The 21392-nt window shown below is 35.4% G+C and overlaps 2 protein-coding genes across 4 annotated transcripts in view; one reads left to right on the top strand and one right to left on the bottom strand.

The window, feature by feature from the left end:
• LOC132701893 (autophagy-related protein 16-1) overlaps positions 1–21392 on the bottom strand; it is a 491273-nt gene that overhangs the window by 431678 nt on the left and 38203 nt on the right. The window lies entirely within an intron of this gene.
• LOC132702015 (uncharacterized) overlaps positions 1–21392 on the top strand; it is a 172565-nt gene that overhangs the window by 123096 nt on the left and 28077 nt on the right. Inside the window, exon 4 of the mRNA XM_060670411.1 lies at positions 9543–9744. Coding sequence (XP_060526394.1) covers positions 9543–9744 — 202 coding nt within the window. The remainder of the gene's footprint in view (positions 1–9542; positions 9745–21392) is intronic.

The raw sequence follows: 21392 nt of genomic DNA, 5'->3' as shown, positions 1-21392 counted from the left end.
TTTTGGCAGAGCGATAAAGGTTGACTTTAACCAGCTTCGAGGGATTTTTCCTGAAATGTAGACATTGCTAAATATTGTTGTTAGCCATTTTATTTGTTCCTCGTCCATTAGTTTCAGGAACTCCGAGTAAATATTTAACCTTATGAAATTAATAAATATTACATACATAAATAAAATCGTAATTTATAAGTGACATAAAATTGTGATTTTAATTTTTTTTGTCCACTTCCTAATTGTCTAAAAAAATTTTAATCTAATAAATAATATGACAACGCTATTATGCGGTAAATTAATTCATGAATGTAGAATGAATTTAGCGTCCATTAAAGATAGCAAATTTTGTGATATTATCCACGGCTTGTAGATATTGGGATTAAAAATTATTTCTAAATTATATTAAATAATTAATAAATAATGAATTATTAAGCTGCTCAGAGGGGGTTCTTAGCACACCAGAAATATTTTGATTTGTGGGGTTATACGCCCTAAACTTTACAAATATGTCACAATCGTGGACATCTGCGCACTTTTTTAACAATTACCACAAACTTAATATCCTCTGACTAATAAACACACTTCAACTATGTGAGATAAGCTCCCGGAGTAATAAGAACAGGAGCGGGTCCGAGTTTTTCGACGCTTATATCCGGGAGCCTCAATGATGCGCACAGAAAACTGGCTTGGTCACTTGACTGAAAAAGCTGATTTTGACTGAAATTTCGCCAAATTTGACTGAACAAGCTCCCGTTCGAAGCACAAAATGACATTTTAATATGACATCTGCCGCTTTATTGATGTTTTCGTTACAATAACTGGAAGAAAAACTGATTTTAACTGGAATCTGATCTAAATCGACATGGAAAAGTTGCCGTTCGACCCAGAAAATGAGATTTTAAGAAGACACCTGGCAGGTTAGATGTACTTCTCGGTGGAATATGTGGCGGAAAAGAAGACTTTCACTGGAATATGATTCAAATTAACAAGAAAAAGCTCCTGTTTGAACTAGAAAAGGAAGTTTTATGTAAAATATTTGATAGATTGGAGCTCTCGGTCGGAAGGATTCCTAGTTATTATCATCACGATGAACTTTACATTTTCACTATAAGATTCACACCCACTTATGACGTTCGCAGAGTGAGCGCAGGTAGTTAGGAGGACATAGGCGTGTATCAATATGGGTAATGGAAATGGAATTTTATTCGCGCATAGGGGGTTTCGATTACCTTTCTTTAATCGCGTGGCTAGCACACCGCGTTAATTTTATGCGGAAACGAAGAAATTAACGTGCACCGCAGCGCCCCGAACATTTATCACAATTAAACGCATCGATCTCCACTACGGTGTGATTGTATTCCATTTACAGAATTCCCGGGGGTCTTTTCTGGGATAAATACAAAAAAATGCGACACACTCGTCAAGCAGGGAGCACAATGTAACCTCGGTAGCGCACAATGGCGCAATTCTAAACACCGCGTGTGTTTTTTCGTAAGCAAAATGGACGACGGGAGTGGTGACGGACGGGGGGACGCGTCTGCCATATGGCGGGAACAAAAGCGACCCGGCTTCACTTTTACTGTTACCACGAGACGCGAGCTCGCGAGTTTTTTCGTATCCCCGACGATTTACTTCTCGTCCGAAGTTGCTACCGTTTTTTTTTTCCTCTGGCGAACCGTCCGTGACCGGTCAAGAGCGGCCGACCGGACACGGCGATGCAAAACGAGGAAATTACTCGCTACAGGAATAATCCTTTACGCTAATTACCGAACGAGCATGTAAATTCTGTACCGCGGTAATCCACGTAATAACGTTTACGTAAGCAGCGCCGTATTCGCCAAGGACCTCGCGGCTATAGTCAGTGCGTCTGCGATTCGCAAAGCAAACCAAAGGTTACGGAATATATAAGTTCTCTCACTCCCTCGAAATATATTGCCCGCATCACTTCAAAGCACGCCGCTCGTTTTTATAATTATAATAATAACCAACATCACGGATTTATATCCCTAGAAAAGAAGGTGGCAGGGGGCCTCTAAATATAAACAAAATTTGCACAAACCAGGTCCACAGACGTATCATCCAGTCTATAAGAAATGCTGATAAACACTTTACACTATTCAACTTATGCCAATAGTAACCGATACAACATCAACACTACATCAGGAAATACAAACTTGGAAGGAAAAAGCACTTGATGATAAACACTCGAAGATACATTCATCTACAAAACATCATCACTACAGTGGCTTCATAAGACAAGACAAGGTAATTAGAATTAGAAATTATGAAAAACAAATATTGGAAATCAACACCATTGAGAAATGTAGCAATACTGAAGTAACAATAGAACACATCATGGGTAGCGCACTAGCAGATAATGCTTATTTAGGAAAACACCATCAACTGGCAATATCATACATCAGCAACTGGGCTTCAAATGGCAACTTTTGTCAAAAGATACGCCTGAATTTTACAATACACATCTGCTATACTGGGATCGTCCGGTACTAACAGATACAACGGTCGCTCACAACAGATCAGATATTCTCTCCATTAATAAACACGAAAAAAAAAAGAGACAATCGTTCATATTGCCATACCGTTGACCCACAAGAGATCTATGGAAGCTGAGAAAGTTCGAAAATATGAAGAACAGCTATCCAGCTAAAACAAATCTGGCGTCTCAACGAAGTAACCATATGTCCATTGGTTATGTCATCGGAGAGAAGGAAAAATTTCAAGAAAAACCTGGAAAAACTAGATATGCAGAATAACATCTTTGATGCATCACAAAAAGCTATAATACTCCAGACATGTCACATTGTTCGAAAATGTTTGGGCTTAGGTAAAGTAAATTAGGAGCAAGCTCCTCTCTATCAATATCACATCACCAATACCTGCGAAGCAGAGAAATCTGAGTCCAATAATAATAATAATAATAATAATAATAAATTCCTTTTATTGTGTAATGTACCATCAACAAGAGTATATTACAATAAACTTATCACGATAATTCCGACGCAGTCTAGCTTAAAAGCTACTCTACTGCACCGAATGTTGACATGTTTAACAAGGACATTTAATTTTAGACATTACGCATTCGAGCAATTCGTAACAATAAATATTTAAACTTTTTAAGGTGACTACCTATACAAAAAAAATCATATAAAAACCATAAGGAGTTTAAGAATATGTTATTGTTAGCTTAACCCGAATTTAACGTATTTTTTTTATGTGTGTTTGAAAGTTTAAACATTGAAACTTAAACAGTGTTTGGGTATTGAATTGTAAAAACGTAATGCGTTATACGAAAAAAAAAACGACGAAACATGGCGGTTCAACGGTAAGGCATTGTAAGTTTAATCGTACTTCTAATATTCAGATTATATACTATGACATTATTATTGAGTTCAATTTTATTTTTTTACAAAAAAAACAAATTTTTGGAGAATACTTGGAAAGAGTTCGGCGAACCGTTCACGCTAATGTATTATAAAAGTGAATTTTGGAAAAACTAGGAGCTAAACGAAACCACAGGTTTAATATCTATTTTATATTAATCTGTTCCGGGACAAATTTCTAAATTCTGTGAAATGACGTAAGTACAGTTTTTATCGGGAAGACTGCAACGAAGAATTAAAAATGAAACACTTAACATGCCATAATCAGATTCAGATAAGTGTATAAGCTTGATTTTTATGGCCTAAAAACTTCAGTATTGTACTGCAACAGTAAGTTTCAAAGTGATCGCTACAGTTGAATCTGTTTGTCTTAGGGCTTTAATTTCTGCAAATCCGCACCGCACCTGACGTCAGAGTTTCGGGCAAATACAATGGAGTAAGCGTCTGTTCATTGCGACGTTGTCACATGATAACAGTGCATTTCTTACAGACCATATTGCTATTAGGATTAAAAGATGCACTAACTGTAATAGAACATTTTGTTAACCTAGATGGAATTGTCATCGCGCTAAAAACATATTTCAAATGAGTGACTGCTTCTTAAAATTCTATGTTTTAAAACTAAGTGTGTTGTGTGTTGTTGTATTGTAAAAAATCGATGACGTAGCATCCGTTTCAGAGTGACGGAACAAATAGTATATATATATATATATATATATATATATATATATATATATATATATATATATATATATATATATATATATATATATATATATATATATATATATATATATATATATATATATATATATATATATATATATATATATACTAACACTTGGAATTTCTTCTTATATCGACCGTACTAAACTTATTTGAATTCAAAGGATATCGGGTAGCGGTCCGTGGTTAAAATAGAAAGCTCCTTTTTTCTTTAACACTCAATATTTCGTCAATTTATTTGTTGACTTCTTCAGGAGTGAAAAAATTAGAGTCTACCACATAGTTCCTCAAAAACCATACTTTACAGTTAAGGTAAATGAACGAAGCGACATAATGAAACAAACGGATAAACACTTAGTATACAATTCTTAATCTTTAAGAATTGTTTACTAAGTAGTGTTTATCCGTTTGTTTCATTATGTCGCTTCGTTCATTTACCTTAACTGTAAAGTATGGTTTTTGAGGAACTATGTGGTAGACTCTAATTTTTTCACTCCTGAAGAAGTCAACAAATAAATTGACGAAATATTGAGTGTTAAAGAAAAAAGGAGCTTTCTATTTTAACCACGGACCGCTACCCGATATCCTTTGAATTTATATATATATATATATATATATATATATATATATATATATATATATATATATATATATATATATATATATATATATATATATATATATATATATATATATATATATAGCATATTATATAGTATAGTTTATACAGTAGTTTTGTTGCTATGTGGTAACAAACTTGAAAAGTTTGCCTGATCTTTTTAATAGTTTTTGAGTGTTATTTAGTTTTCCGTTTGACCTTTTTAGTTATGTCATAAAATCATGTACGATTATTAATAAATACGTCAATCAGCGGACATCGGCGGAGTCGTGAGTGTATTTGAATTGCTTTTTGCTTCAATAAGAAATCAACATTCTTTAGCCATTTTTAAGCGACTCTTATTTGGTATCAGATACAATTTGAAGGAGTAAGGTGAGTCAACAAACAGTTATTGGTCAAATTTTAATTATTTTTAAACGAGACGCCTTGTACATCACCTCGCCATTCGACCTCAAACGTTGACGCAAATATGGAAATCAAACTACCGGCTCCAATTCAATCCTCAAGCGGATGCTTATCTCATAATTGAACCTTATTCTTGGCAAATTTTCGGTCAATATAGAAAATTAATTTTATTACGTATTATTACGGGGGGGTCACAAGTGGGAGTCAGCGGGTTAATCATTGGCAGTTGATCTATTTGGGCCAACAAAGATCGCATGACCCACAAAAATGTTCACGAACTGTTAGTTGACACCATCGTATTTTCTAAACGACTTATCCCATTTTAACAAAGTCAGGCTCGTCTGAAAGAAAAATTATAACTATATCACTTGTGTTTCCGATTGCCACTTATGGAGCTGAAACATGGACGATCAAGAAGAGCGATAGGTGCGTATAGATGCCTTTGAAATGTGGGCATACAGATAGCTGTTACGGATACCCTGGACGGCCCATCGTACGAATGGGTCCGTTCTTGAAGAACTAAATACTCAACTAAATCTGTTAAAAATGATAAACCAAAGCTTTCTAACATTCATTGGCCATATTGCAAGAAGAACCGACTCACTGCAACTACTAATAGTGAAAGGAAAGGTACAAGCAAGACGCCCGCGCGAAAGGTCACCCAAAAGATGGATATACCAAACCAAGCATTGCTTCAAGAGCATCATAGTTACTAATCCCTTCTTAGGGAAATGTACAAAAGAGAAATAACTATATGAAGACAATGTGCAACCAATTTAGATTCGTAAGTAATCGAAATGACGGTCGCCATCTTTAACGGGATTTTCTGATTATTGACTCCTAGTGCACAAAACAGGTTGCTATTGGATATTGGCAAAGGTTTTTCCATTTTTGAGAGTTTTATTTGATATTAAACTTTGGTTTGCTGACTATATTAATCATTAAAAGCTTTGAAAATCTTGGGATTTATATTTGGGAATGCTAGTTAGTTTACATTCAAACGGGCACTAAGCGCTCTACTTCAGTTACGTTAGATCCAAGCTGGAGTATGAGGTCAGTAAATATATCCGTTGGTTCAAAAATATTCAAGGATTTTTTTAAATAATTAACTTTCATCATCATCTTAAAACGTAGGAATTTATGCATAAGTTCAATTTTAATTTAATCGATGTTCAAGCTCCTTCGCGGGCAGTCAGAACCTCTGCAGTACTCCACTCCCAACTTTCTAAACAAACTTTTTGGATAAAATCTTTTTCAAGCAATGTACTTTTTAATTATACTTGTAGTGATATAGATGTTAATGGTCTAGGGCTCAGTTTACTTTGACATTAAATGATAAATTGTTAAGTATCGTGCGATTATTTTAGGCACTGTTAGTTTTTTGGTTTTGAGTTTAGTTGCTTTGGTTTAGGTTAGTTTTTACTATCTTGTTTATTGGTATACATTTGGTATATACCTGGTAACTATAAATTAGCGTTCAAAGTCCCCTAGAAACGCCGAAACGCAGGTCAAAATTATTATACACGGCGTGTTGGTATAATTATCATTATCCTAAGCTCGATAAATCATTTTGCGCGATACGTAGGTGTTAGCACGATAATGAGCGTATAAAACGCGTAGTCGAGCGCTTAAATTCAATTTAAATGGACGCTATACGTTCATTTACTCAGCGCCGATTAACTTTTATGGACACGTATTTCAATTGGATGTGTATACGATAGCGATACGCGACCACGTGAAATTATCTCAACTCAACACGGGGAGCACGGTCGATAAAATTTATTTAAAGACAAGACGACCGCACTATACCTGAAAGGAACTAAAAATCGACACACAACATAAACAAAAGCTTGTTCCGCCCGCGTAAAAGTGGCGGGAATAAAAGTAGTCCCAAACCCCACATTGTCAAATACTTCCCGTTTTCGCTGCTATAAATGCTACTAGATGTAAAAAAATTCATTCACTGGACGATGGGTCAATTCTTTAAGATTGCGATGCAATTCCTTCCAATGAAATTTGGGCTGACTTGCACATGGGTAAAATCGTCGCTTTATTAGAAGATGGTCGTACAAATTTAATAACAGATATTTTGAAGAGGTACTGCAAGAAGCTGTTCCATTTGTGCTTTTTATTGATACAAGATAATGCCAGACCGCATGTTGTTTTTGGACAAATATGAAATTCGAAGGTTAGAATGGCCACCCTGTAGCCCAGATCTCACTCCAATTGAGCATTTTTGGGATGAATTAAGAAGACGCGTTCGCTGCCGACCCAACAAGCCCACAACTTTAGCACAACTCGGGTTAGCATTATAAAGATCATTTGAAAGACAAACTACTCGGAACGCAGCCATCTTTATTGCAAACCTTGTTTGAATAGAGTTCTTTGGAGCACAAACTTAAGACTTAAAACATCATTTTGACCTATAATGGTATATAAACGTTAAACCAACGAAAATTTCATCAGAATCGCAATCTTAAACAATTGACTTATAGTCCAGCGAAAAAATCATCGTTTTTTTCCGTAAAAATGAAAATAGATAAAAAGAATGAAATATGATATAAAAAGATTAAAATCGTTATTTGAATGAATGATAAACCACAGAACAAGCTTCCATGCTCTCCTAAAATACCATACATATAAGTTATTCTACCCACTTTATTAACATCCTGTATACATTTCTAGTTGACGTAAATGCCCGTATGCTAGCGTTTGACGATTGACCAATAATACAATTAGCCCTCAAATGTTTCTGATGCGAGTTTAGAACGTCATTTTCGTTGAGTTTATGGATCTGACGTCACCGTTTCAACCCCACCAGCAATTGATCGCAGAGTCCGATCGCGTCGCTTTGGTCTCATTTTCCGTTTTCTATAGGCTAAACATAAATGCCGATAACGATCTGAGGAATTTGTTTTGTATCGGTTCGATTAAATGGCAGGGCGTTTTCAAACGGGTGAAGAATACGAGGGACAGATCGACCAGCGGGCCTCAGGAAAACCGGTACGCAACCTTGCTCCTGCGACGCGGTCGCTGACATTCCCCCATTTTCCGAGTAAACAAAACGGGATACTGAAGGAATTACCCTATTCTAATTGATTTCGTCATGAGCGAATGAGCGTTCTATAGTTAACCCTCTTGAACCAACCACATTGCCCAATTCGACTTGGATAAAATTATATTGAAGATACTATGCATAGTAATCTTGACTTAACGGTTTGAAAGAAATTAAATTTAACGGTACCACCTAGTAATTAAGTTAAGCAAAACAGAGAACAAAACATAGAAAGAGCACTGCACGACAAGAAGTACATCTTTGAACTTGAACTTGAAACTTTGAAGAACAATGTCTAATTTGAATTGATTTCTATTTACGCTTCTAACGGATTTGGGGCGAATCTAGAAGTAAAGTAAGAACGAGAAAAAACTAGACTAGACAGCCTAAACTTGAACGATATAAAGTGGATCGATTATCCGAATGACGTTTTGACCGTTCGAATCCCCCAGAGGGTGAACTCGGGGCGAATTCGCTTCAACCCGTCAAAGGTGGGTTATTTCCATCCATATTTATGACCAATGCCGCAGCCACGTAATTACATGTCATTGGGTTGCGTAGGCCGTTTCAGGGAGTCCTACGAGGTTATAATTTCGAACCGTTTTCGTCCTTTATGGTTATCAATGGCGCCGACGGCGTTGGAACCGCCCCATTCCCCTCGCCTTAATCGCTCTATCTGTTCCCGTCGAACGCGTTGCCCAATTGAACGACTTTCCGTCTTGCGCGGCGAATGTAACCGACGCAAGTGATCCGTGTACACTCGCAAATTTTACGTCGAAAGTGCAATTGAAGAGGTATCAATGGATTCAAACTGGAGACGACTATGCTGAAACATCGAATCAAGATAGATAGACCAGACAGCCAAGATCAGACTCATCTGAAAAATTACCACTAGGTATGGGTGCTGGGTGGGTTGATCGCCGTCGCGGTATAGAGATGAATAGAAAAGAGAAAAACGAAATTGCCACTTGTTGCGAATAAAGTTACAAGTATCTGGAGCTCTACGAGGAAGCCGGACTTAATCGGCGCCAGATCCGATCTTCGATGTTCGATTTTTACCGTTCGCCGATCTTCATTAAACAGTTTTATCATCTTCCGTCCCGCGTTAAAGATCGCACATAGAGATGTTATGATCCGCGCGTATACCCGCGCTTAATAGAAAATACCTCCGACGCCCCCTGGCGATCGAAACTCCAATCATCTCACGCGGAAACAATCAGCCCAAATGATGTATAGGATCTATCTATCAAGCGAATACGCCGCTCATACCACTCTCCTCCCGTGCGGCGACCAAGACCGATGGGAGTTGCGATTTTTTTTCTAAGCGTACTTATTTTTGCAGGAGCGCTGACGAAATCCCAGTTCCCGGTGTTTACAATTTACGCGCAGAAGACCTGCCTGGGGGTGAAGCCGTGCGAACGGGCTTGGTGTATCGACCGGGTGCAGAACTACCGACTGGTCGGCTACGTCAACAGCCACCAGATCGTCTCGTCGCGTCAGGAATGCCTCGAACTGTGCCTGGGCGAGTCGGAATTTGCCTGCAGGTAAGCACGACGCTAACGAACGAAATTCGAATAGTCCTCGTGGACGCTGAAAGTCGTTCTTCGAAGTCTAAATTCGACTATTTATTTCAACTTTTGCAAAGAGTGAAAATTCAGTTATAATTTCCGCTTAAAAAGCAGTTATTCGATAAAAGGTTTCTCGCCTGTTGTCCAATTAATGTCTCCGGACATGAGCCTTTCCTAAATAATATTTTTCTACTCCCATCTGAAAATTACCAAATTATAAACCGAATGAGCGTACGGAAAGTGACATTTTACCATGTCAGTTTTGTTTCCTACGGATGCGGGCCACTTAAGTCAGTCATTTATTAAGCACTTGGCTCGCTAGTGCTAAATAACTCAAATGCCCTTTATCACACTTGTTTCATAATATACTATAATAATACTGCTTGATTTTTACCAAATAAAAAAAAACCAAAAGTGTTTATAGTAATAATAAAATGCAAGAAAAGTAAGATGAGAAAAAAAACGACACTCAAGAAAATCTCTCTTTTAATTACTCTCAAATTAATGCCGCAGTAAGTAATATAAACAATGACCTACGTGCTCTCACTGATATTTCTAATAAGCATGGTCTGTTATTTAACGAAAATAAGACGCAACTTATAATTTTTATCAAAGATAAAGAAAAAATAATGAAGCCAAAATTTATTTAAACGACCTCTTATGGTCGGTTGCCGAATGCAAAAATCTGGCTCTGCATTTGGATAATAATCTGCGTTTTGAAGGTCACGTAGCTTTATTGATCCAGAAATAGTTTTACAAGCTTCGGATTTTCGACTGTCATAAAGATATTCTCCACACAGCAATTAAGTTAAAACTTATCGATTCCTTAACTCTCTTTTAAATTTCATACTGTATGGTAGTTTACTGGCTTGCCCTAATTCAAAAGAATAAAGTTAATCTTCAGCGTCTTCAGAATGCCTGTCTCAGAGTCTCATACAACATTCGTAAATTTGATCACATATCTACTAGCCTAGAGGATTCTAGCTGACTATCATTAGACGAACGATTTAAATCGCAGCTTTTAGTCTTAATTAAAAAAGTAACATCTCTTCAACGTCCGACATATCTTTTTGACAAACTCACTCGTGCATCAGATATTCATTCTGTTAATACCCGCCATAGTGGGCTGTTTACCGTTCCCAAACATACTTCGCCACAGTTCCAGAGCAGTTTCACGTGTAATGCTATCAACGCTTACAACAAACTCCTTCTCTACCGCACTAACTTCATTCAAACAAAAATTTAAACAATACATTTAGCATAATAGAGACCGATCATAAAACTGGTAACTATCGAATTGTATATATGTATACTGTTAATTTATTTCTTCTTATTTTTTTCTTTTTTTGAATTCACTCTAGCAGTGTTAAAATTATTAAATATGTTTGAAAGAAAACAACAATTACTCATTGATTTGAGGAAAGCCCCACCCAACGTACCTCCCGAAAACCTATACTTGCGGCAGGCGCAGCGACTGGAGAACCCATCGGCGATACGAGATCGATATCGAATGCAGCAGTTCTCACGATAAATTTATAGGTTAATTAAGTGTACAAGAAGCCGGAAATATTTAAACGCTTATCGCGGCACACACAAGCGCAAACGCACAACGGAAAGCGTACATTTTGTAAAACTACGTTCATATCAAAATTGTTGGAGATTTAATTTTTCAAAAAATTTGCGGCTTGCCTTATCAATATTTGATGTTCTTGACTTGAATTAAATACGTAACACACCAGAAGACTAATTACAAAACTCAAAGACAAAGACAATAAGCTTTGCCTCAAAAACATTATTTTATTAATTTATTTAATTTGTTCCTGATTTTTATTGTTTTCAAATTGACGCCAAATTTAAACTAAATTTGTTTCTTCAGTCTAAACGAAGGCGCGTTCAACGCTGGCACTCATTTTAACGGAATCTAAAATTCTTTCGGCGAAGAATGTAAAACAATATAAACGTTTTTTGTTTGCAACCACCGATCGATGTTATTGCTTCAGCGGTAAACGTCTTGGGAATGGGGTCACGCCAAACGGCATCAAACAAACAAACATTTTTGTTTTGCCCAACGTAGGCAACTGTCGCGAGCGCACGGCTACGATCTAAAATCCTGGGTTTGACGTGCCGTAACCTCGAAACCTATTTTGACGTTAATAAATCCGTCAAAAAGATAATAACAATGTCCCAGATTTACCAGTGGAGCCACGACAGTCATTCTGCACATGACAGTTTCAAAAAACTGGACAGCTTGCCCGGTCCCTAAGGCTTTTGCAATTTTTTTGAGAACGTTGAAGTGAAATATTTGTTATATTAAATATTTTAATATCTCTAGTGTCAAGAATTATTACAATATTAGTAAAACAAAAAAAATTCTATTTTTGATAGAACTTGATAGTTCTTTTCACTTGAGAGCGATGAATTGGTTTGTTGGCAAAAAAACACTTGAAAAGCATAAAGAAAGTCGAACGTATAGACCAAAGCGTATTTCTTATCTGGGTGAGACGTGCATTAATAAGGGTTATAACTACCCACTCGTCCTGCTTTTTCAGCTGGCCGACGAATATTTTTAATGTACCAAGATTATTTTGAAGAAATGATTAATATCTCAAGATGCATAAAAATACACAGCAAATTCGTCTTGCAGAAGACAATAGATAATCGACGGAAAAACTATTATACTACGTTTCTTAATGCGAAAGAGTAACAAAATGTAAATTTACAATTGCAGGGATCATTAACCAGGTTGGTCAACTAACAAGGTTACATCGTAAAGTTCAGATTGCAATTGCAATGCTGATTTCTGAGCATACCTTTCTGAAATTATTTCTTATCCAAAGCAATCCAATGAATGATGTCATTTCTTTTCCAACAGGACGTGGGTATTTGTTTGGATTTTCTTCAGGGGAAACATAAGATCCAGCATTTGATGGGAAAAAGCCCTGAAAAATAAGTCTTCAGGGGAGATTCCAGTCAGTTGAGGGTTTTTTTAGTCTATGGTCCACTAGGAATGGAAGATTTCCTTGCCCTTTTTAAATATCTGCCCTGTCATGTTTTACCAAAAAAAAAACAGATAGTAGACATTCCTGTTGTCTTTTCAAAACTGTTCTCAAACATCGTCATCACCAGCAGATAATTTCGGATTTCCCTGTTAAATGTGATTCTCTGTTTTGAGTTTATTGGTAAAAAAATCATTGCCTTCGAAGGAATAAATTCATCCATTTTCATTTCAGGGATTATCTTGTCCTAGGTATATAGTAAAAGGAGTGTATTATTCTTTTCATTTATTACAGTTTTTCTTCTTGGTGATTTTAAAGCTGCGTTTACAAGTCGATATATTGTTGACTGCAACTCCACTCATATTCGAATATATCCCAACTATTTTGGTGCCGAAGAGCCTTGAACACATTGAGATTAATAATTTTCTCATTTCTGAAGAGCAAAGTTTTACTAATTCGTTTCGCAGCAACAACTTTAGAAGCTGTAAGTATCTATAATTTTAATTTTAAACGCTAAGACATAGATGGATCAAATATATTCCGAGAAAAATATATCAAAATAAAAAATATTGATTTGGTAAAAAGTGACACATTGCACTAAATTTTTAAAGGATCACCATGTTGTTCTTTTGCATGGGTAACGATGTTTTTGTTTCTCTGCACGACTGGAAAATGGAATATACAGCTCGTCGCGGAACAAGTTCTTATTACGACAAGCGACCGGCTTTGATTTCGCTTCGGAAACATCCGAGCGCCTATTAATCTTAATCAAAATTCCCCATTTTTTCGCGATTTTTTTCGAGCCCCGTTTAATTGTCAGATACGTGACGTGACTATACCTAACGCGTCTCTCTGATGATCCACTTATTAGCGGTACGAAACCGGTCGCGCTAGAACAGTTTAATAAACGTCTTGGGAAAGATCGAATTTTTTTTTTGCAAATCGTAAATACTGCGCAAAGTGGATAACGAGACGGTCGGTATACACTTTTTAATCTATAAGGCGATCCTTTTTAGAAACGCAAACGTTCGCACTGTGGGAACACTTTTTCCCCAGAAATGGCTTTCCACGTATGTACAGGGTGCTCGTAATTGAAGTGCTTTAATGTCGACATTTAGACCGCCGACCGAGGTACACGGGGTTTTTCAATTTTCGTCCGTTTTCAACATTGCCGATTATTTTAAATTAATATAACTTTCATGTTTTAGATGAAAAAAAATGGCGGAGATGTAAGACGTTTTGGAGTTATGTACAAGCCTCAATATCAATTAAAGACATCAGTTTTAGTAGTCCAACCTAAGATTTAAAATATTTAAGTACAGAACTTTGATGTTTGTTAATCCGTCCCATCACTCCATCAATGTATAGAATCAAATTGATTTCTAAAATTTATCTTAACGGAACTGAAAGTGGCAAATTTTACAAGATAGGTTCAATTTTAATATATTGCATGTTTAGGTTCTACGAAAAATTCTGGAACTTTTTTATGTAACATGTGCCATGCCCAAGAAATTTGACAGCACATAACCCGATATAAAATAATTTTTTTTTCGCAACCCGTACAGCTAAACTCCTCAATTTTTGGTTGCAGTCCCTACTAAATTGTCTTAACATGATATAGTATGCAAATTAACTTATCACGTACAGGGCGTTTATAAGATAAGGCCCAATTGGCAAGATATGAAAAATCCGTGTTAAGTGGAAGTTTTAAATGGAAAACCTCATATTTTATATTGGCACTTATTGGCAATTAATTTGCCATCTAAAAGTACCAAACTATTCCAAATTAATTTTCACGAAATATTGAAAATAAAACGAATTAAAGTAATCACATTAGATCTGGGCAGCAGGCTGTGGCCGCCCATGATGACGTTTTTGGTTAGTTTAAGTTACGTTAAGGTTAAGTTAACAGCTCAGCTGACCATCGCCGAGCTTAAAATAAAGGCGGTTTTATTTACTTTATTTATTTATTTTTATTCCGTTATTGGCGTGTTCAGATGAGTAATTGTAGCAATGAAACTGGAAGGAAAGGAAAGGAAGGAAGGAAATACATATGCCAACAAAAATATAATATTCATGGAAACTGTTATATACAAAACTAATATTAAAGACTAATAAACGGTTTTAAATTGCTTCCAATTATATACAACTAGATATTATGCTTGAAATGACCTCAACTTAATCTAAGACATCCATAGATTGACTTCATAATATTGGAAACCGCTGTCTTTTGAATTTCGTTTGGATCAAATTGTGGAAAAGCATTTCTGACACGGGATTTCAAATCTTCTACTGTTCCAACACTCTTTCTTTAATAGTGCCGCAAAGGTAGGCATGAATCGGTGTAATATCTGGGGAACGCGGTGGCCAATTCCATGGACCTGGACGCCTTATCCATCGGTTTTCAAACATGTAAGTTCTTGACTTACTCTATTTGTGCAATGACCAGGAGCTCTGCTGCTCGTTAAATATCCAGATATTTTTGCTCGTTCAAATTCTCGTTGTAGATACAAAAGTCTAATTAATTATCCATCATCAAACAAGACACTTTGAAACTAAATGTGTGTTCATATCGCTTTTGTCGTACAAATTTTGGATTTTCTGATAACCAAAAATGATTATTCCTTCTGTTAAAAATGCCCTTCCGTGAAAATGTTGACTCGTGGGTCCAAATAATTATTTTCAGAAAATCCCGATCTTCTTGTTTTCTAACCAATACCATCTCACAAAACTCTACGCTTCATCACGAGGAAGAAGAGATTGTAATGTAATTATTTTGTAATTACGCATATTATGTTTGTTCAGTATCTGTTGAATGGACGAACAAGATATGCCTAAATCATATTTACCGATCGGAATAGACGTGTGGAAATTCGTGAAAATATGCTAAAACGTTGGTTAGTTTTAGTATTTCTACAGAAAATTTGCTAGGATGCGATAATATGAGAAATCTGAATGCATTTAGACGTGTCAGTTATTTTTTTACCGGAAACGTTACTACGGCCGATCAGAGCCTGCTACCCAGATGAAATGTGATTATTTTCGCTTTAATTGCTATATTTTGATTTGGATGGAAAATTAATTGCTCATCTACGGGCCAATATAAAATATGGGGTGGTCTTACCAGTTTGGCTTTATTGTACACGATAAGGTAATTGTCATATTATATTATGATAAAACAATTTAATAGGGAACCGAAACCAAAAATTCAAGTGTTTAGCTGTACGGGTTGCGAAAAAATTTATTATATTATATCTGGTTGTTTGTTGCTTAAAAAGTGTTTTATCTCAGAAAATTTTCAAAAATGTAATAATGTACAGGGTGTTCAATTTAAAAACCGAAAGTTGATATACATTACGAGTATACCTGCAGTGTAAAATATTTTGCATATTTTACACTGCAGGTTTTTACCGTAAGTCATTGTCCATAAACGTCTAATAGGACACTCACCGTGAATAACCCTGTATACTTTTCTAAAAATGAATTACCCTTTTTAGAAGCTTTTGAAAAGGTTCTATCTTCGCTAACAACCGAGGATATCCCGCCATTGCCAAAAATCGCAAATAGCCGCGTCTCTATCGTTTATGGAAGCTTTAGGGCGCGTCGGACATTTATCACGATCATTATAAGACGTTACACGAGAAATCGGTTTCACTTTCAAGCGTAACGGTATAAGTTCGAATTAAAAAGCACTCGTGGAAATGGCCGGAGCGGCGTTCAATTCGGACGTATATGCCTTGCTTGACAGCATAATGTTACGGATTTGCATAATTCGTTTGGCGTATTATGTCCCGACCGTAATTTGAATTTTACATATAACATTGCCACCTAATAATAATAACAAAATCACGGTCGATGCGTACGCGGGCATTTGTTTCTGTCTCGGAGGCGGTACGATTGCGACGTCGAAGCTCATGCGAGCGTCTCACGCTGGTTCAAGGGGATTTTTTTAAAGCAAAGTTCTCTTTTTTGTTGAAGATATCGCTGCATATCTATTTAGAAATGTTTTCACTGAAATATGTTTTGAGAACACATATTTCACAGTGATATAAACGCGTTTCTCATCTCTCTCTCTAAACTTAATTTCATGGAAACTTTTCGATTACGTTTTTATATTTTCTATCCTATAATAATAATAATAATAATAATATTTATTTTCCCGAAGACAAACACAAAATTGTATAGGAATAGTCAAAATACATAATAAGTACAATATACATAGACATAAAAAAAAACATTTACTGAAAAAAAATCGTCTAGACCATACAATGTTTTGGATAACAAGAACATAATTAATCGTTTTTTAAATAGACAAAATTTTAAACTTTTGTCTCTAAACTCCAATGGCAGATTGTCAAAAATACAAACACCCACTCCTTAATATACGTTTCCGGCATTTACAGATACTCCCCGCTAATTGAATCTATAACGCAATCGGGACTCCACCTTCCCAAAGTATAAATTAAGCAACTGTTGCCTAGTAAAAATGTCACGAAGATTTATAAAGAGATAATTTACACCACTTAGAGGTGAGATAAGAGTATCACAATGAGACTCCCAGTTTGAACATTCATACAAACTCAATCCTAGAAACCCCACAGCATCCATACTTGCGATAGTGTCATTGCCTAAACAGATATTAAAATTATCACATTGTTTCTGATAATTATGAAACCTTACAGTTTGGGTTGAAATATAGATTAATTTTTCCAAACCATGACATCAATCTATCGAGTACCCCACAGCACTTCTGTGAGAGATTATCGTCATTTCCACACAACACCAAGGAAAGATCATTCGCATACATCACAAAAAAATATCAGGTAAAATTTTCAAGACACAATTTACATGTAATATGAAGTCAGTCTTTAATGTATTACTCTACATCGGAAGACTTTTGAAAAATCTATTGTCTATTACCAAGAAAATTAAAATTTAATGTTGCCGTAAGCGTTCAACTAAATCAAATAGGATCTACACTAAGCTAAGCTAGGCGATACGGTTTGTTAAAACGTTCCTCATATCAAACAATTGCCTACTCATATTTGCTGATCTTAGCAGATGTTTCTAGAGTATGGCGTTGGAGAGTTTTATAACAATCTCTTCAACTTTTGATAATATTTTTATTCTTATTTATTTAGTATAATTATTTAGATTTTAAATAAAGATTTTGACAGTTTACAGTTACATGATTGTGTTAGAGATTTCTTACAAATAAGTATGTGAAGTGTCGATGAAACCCTCTTTAATGCTTTTTTTTAACCAAAAATTATCCTTTTCTAAGTGATAAAGAAGTACAAAAAAGATTTTTTTAGCTATTTTAATGGTCACTGCAAAACGCGTGCAAAACGATTTTTATTAAAATCCCGACAGACAAAATCAATTCAAAGATGACCCAAAAATATTAGTCCGATTAGTACGAAATTCCACCGCCTGCATACCTACAATTTTAATATTTGTTAAAAAGTTTAATTTAGGGAATTTTCGTATACCTAGCTTCATCACCAACTTTAGAAAAAATCAGATCACATGGGATTGATGGAGCAATCAATTTTTGTTTATCAAAATCCGTTCATCCGTTTAAAAGTTAATTAAAACAACATGGGATCGTTACCCACAAGTTAATTTTCATAAAAACCGTTAAACAAAAATTTCTCAAATAGCTTTATATTTTTACATTTACTAGGTGGATTTTACAAAAAAAATCACTTACAAAATGTACCAAATAAAATTATTATTTTATTAATTTTTTATATACGGTTATTGTGCTGACCCGATGTTTTCGTATGGTCACAGTGAGCGCCATAATTTTTTACCATACAGGTTTGCTTAATGGTAATAAGTGCCGCGTTACAAATAAATTGCAATATAATTGACAATCATGGATATGGAAGAGAACACATTCGCGGAAGCTTCCAAAATGTTAATGTTATCGAAAAATTTCCCATACTTTTGTCAAAATTAAACATACCCGATAATAAAAAAAAGAAAGCAAATGCAATTTTTGAAATAAAAGGATACCCAGGAAGTGAATTTGGAATTTGAGATGAATGAAGCACAAATATGAAAAAAGTATAACAACCTGAAAAAGAAAGATTGATAAAAATCAAACGGGAAATAAAAGGATTGAACTGAAAGAATGAGAAAAGAAATTTTTTAATTATATGGAAAGAGAAATAAATCGTTGAATTTGGTAAGTAGGTCTACAGTGCGTAAAAGTGCAGTAATTTATAAGCATTTTAAATAAATGTTGGTCAAAGATAATGATTTTTGCTAAAAGTTCATCCTTTTTCATAAATTTAAAATTCCATATCTGGACTATCTTTTGTTAAATGGTGTGTAATTCTGTAAAGCCCCATCACTCTCATTGTTCACATTTTCCAACGTAGGCAAATCTTCGTCCTTGTGTTGTTTGGCAACATTACGCAAAATAAAAGAGCACAATACAAGAGATAACGCTTTTCCTGTCTCTGCAGGGATCATCTATCTTAAGAATTTTCTCGCAGCAACTGTTCTGCAGTTGATGGAAACTTTTTCCATAAATTCGATTTTCTTATAATAGCGGCCATTACTTTTGCAACTGTTGATGAAACTGTTGTTTGATGCACCCACACATTAGAATTCCGGGTCACCAATGTAGCACTTAAAGCACCATCTCTAAATTCAATGTCGTCTCTTAAAAAATTTCTTTCTTCTTTGTTGTTAAATCTACACAAACTCGATAATCAACCTCTCGAAAGTCTCTCTGAACTCTATAATTTGAGCATTCTACTGAGGTAACGTAAAATTATTTGAGTAACTTGAGTAAAATTGAAATAGATACTTACTGTTAAGTAAGTACTTCGAAAAATAGCAAATGAAGAACCCAAAATTTTAAGTAAGAAGGAGGTACTTCATTTTATTCATATCGCCCGATGTCTCTGGTCGTCTTACGGTTAACGACATTGTGGCCCAACGCCGATCCAAATCACAGGTTATTAAATCGGGACGCTACCGGATTACTCGCGTAATGAATCGCGATTGCCGGCAGCGCCCTCTAATTACCAAACTAAATCATAGCGAGACGTCCACCTTCCCGCGGTGGGCGTGGATCTTTTTTTCTTTTTCGGGTTGCCTGTCAATTTAAGACGGTAAATTCGTCAATATACGAGATGAATGTAACCGACCAAATTAACTGGTTTTACATTGTTTTATACGAGTCCTAACGACTAAATGTTCGGACGATGTAAAAAATTATAAAAAAGACATTTTTATATCTATTTCAATTTTTTTTTTGCGATTGAATAATCAATTTACGCACATTTCGATAGCACAGAAAGGGCTAATGAATTATCTTTTATTTCGCATGAATTACATAGCAAAATACCGGAAACATACCAAATTTGCTGAAAAATAAATATTCGGACGCGAATGTTTATTGACCAAGAAATCAATGCTACCCATTGATGGTAAAACGTAGTGTGCTTAGATAAACTAGATGTCAGTTCGGATCGCATCTTTCAAGTTTGTATAATAGTTGATAAGAAAATGACGAGTGGTGTTGCAACAAACAAAAAAGTGCGAGAAATTATCATATATAAGTACTGCAGAGGTAAATCAATGCAAAAAATTTCAAATGACTTGAGTATTGCAAAATCAACAGTCGGGGATATTATAAAAAAAGTATAGAGAGACAGCTTGTGTTAGCGTTCGTGGTAAAAGTTCAGTCCGACCCTGTAAAATCACTGAAAGAGATCGTCGTATTCTGGTCAAGATTGAAACCCAATGGAATCACGAGGCAAACTCAAATGTCTCCAGGGAATGTTGTAGACAATGGATGCATAAGTCTGGTTTGAGTTTTTATAAGGTAAGTTTACAATTTTTCCTGTTTCAATATAAAAATTATTAATATCCTATGATCTACTTTTCTTAAAGACAAAGGAATGAAGGAATTCAGAAGAAAAAACGTTTGGATTGGGCAAAATCTAAAATATCCTGGACAACGGAAACGCGGAGCAACGTTATTTTCAGCGACGAATCAAAATTTGATGTGTGTGTAGGCGATTTTCGAAAAAGGGTGATTCGTAAAAAAATCAGAAGCCTTTCACAAAGATTGTCTAAAGCGGTAAAATTTCCCCGGGGTGTTACGATAGGGGGTGTATGAGTGGTAAAGGGGTTGGGAACTACGAGTTCATTGATGGTACTGTAAATGCAGAAAGATACCAACAAATTTTATCAAAAAGTTTGATTCCATCAATAGAACGAACTTTTGGAAATGAAAATTTTATATTTCAACAAGAAGCCATACTGCGAAAACAACAAAAAAGTGGTTTAGAGACCATAATATGAAAGTTTTATCGTGGCCATCAAGTAGCCCCGACTTGAATATTATTGAAACTTTATGGCATCGGATGAAAAAGACTGCGTAACAATCCTCAGCGTATAGTTCCAGCATAAAGACAAAAATCACCGAAATTTGCAACACTTTCACCCCCGAATATTGCAAGACTTTGGTAGATTGTTATGTAATTTATGTGAAATAAAAAAATAATTCATTACGATAGCACTTTTTGGTATAAAAATAAGTGCGTAATTTCACTTTTCAGTCTAAAAGGCAAAAAAAATCAATTGAAAATAAGTATAAATATG

This window comes from Cylas formicarius, unplaced genomic scaffold (genome assembly GCF_029955315.1).
Source record: "Cylas formicarius isolate icCylForm1 unplaced genomic scaffold, icCylForm1.1 PGA_scaffold_5__7_contigs__length_24384050, whole genome shotgun sequence".
NCBI lineage: Eukaryota > Metazoa > Arthropoda > Insecta > Coleoptera > Brentidae > Cylas > Cylas formicarius.
This window is presented reverse-complemented; position numbering and strand designations above follow the sequence as displayed.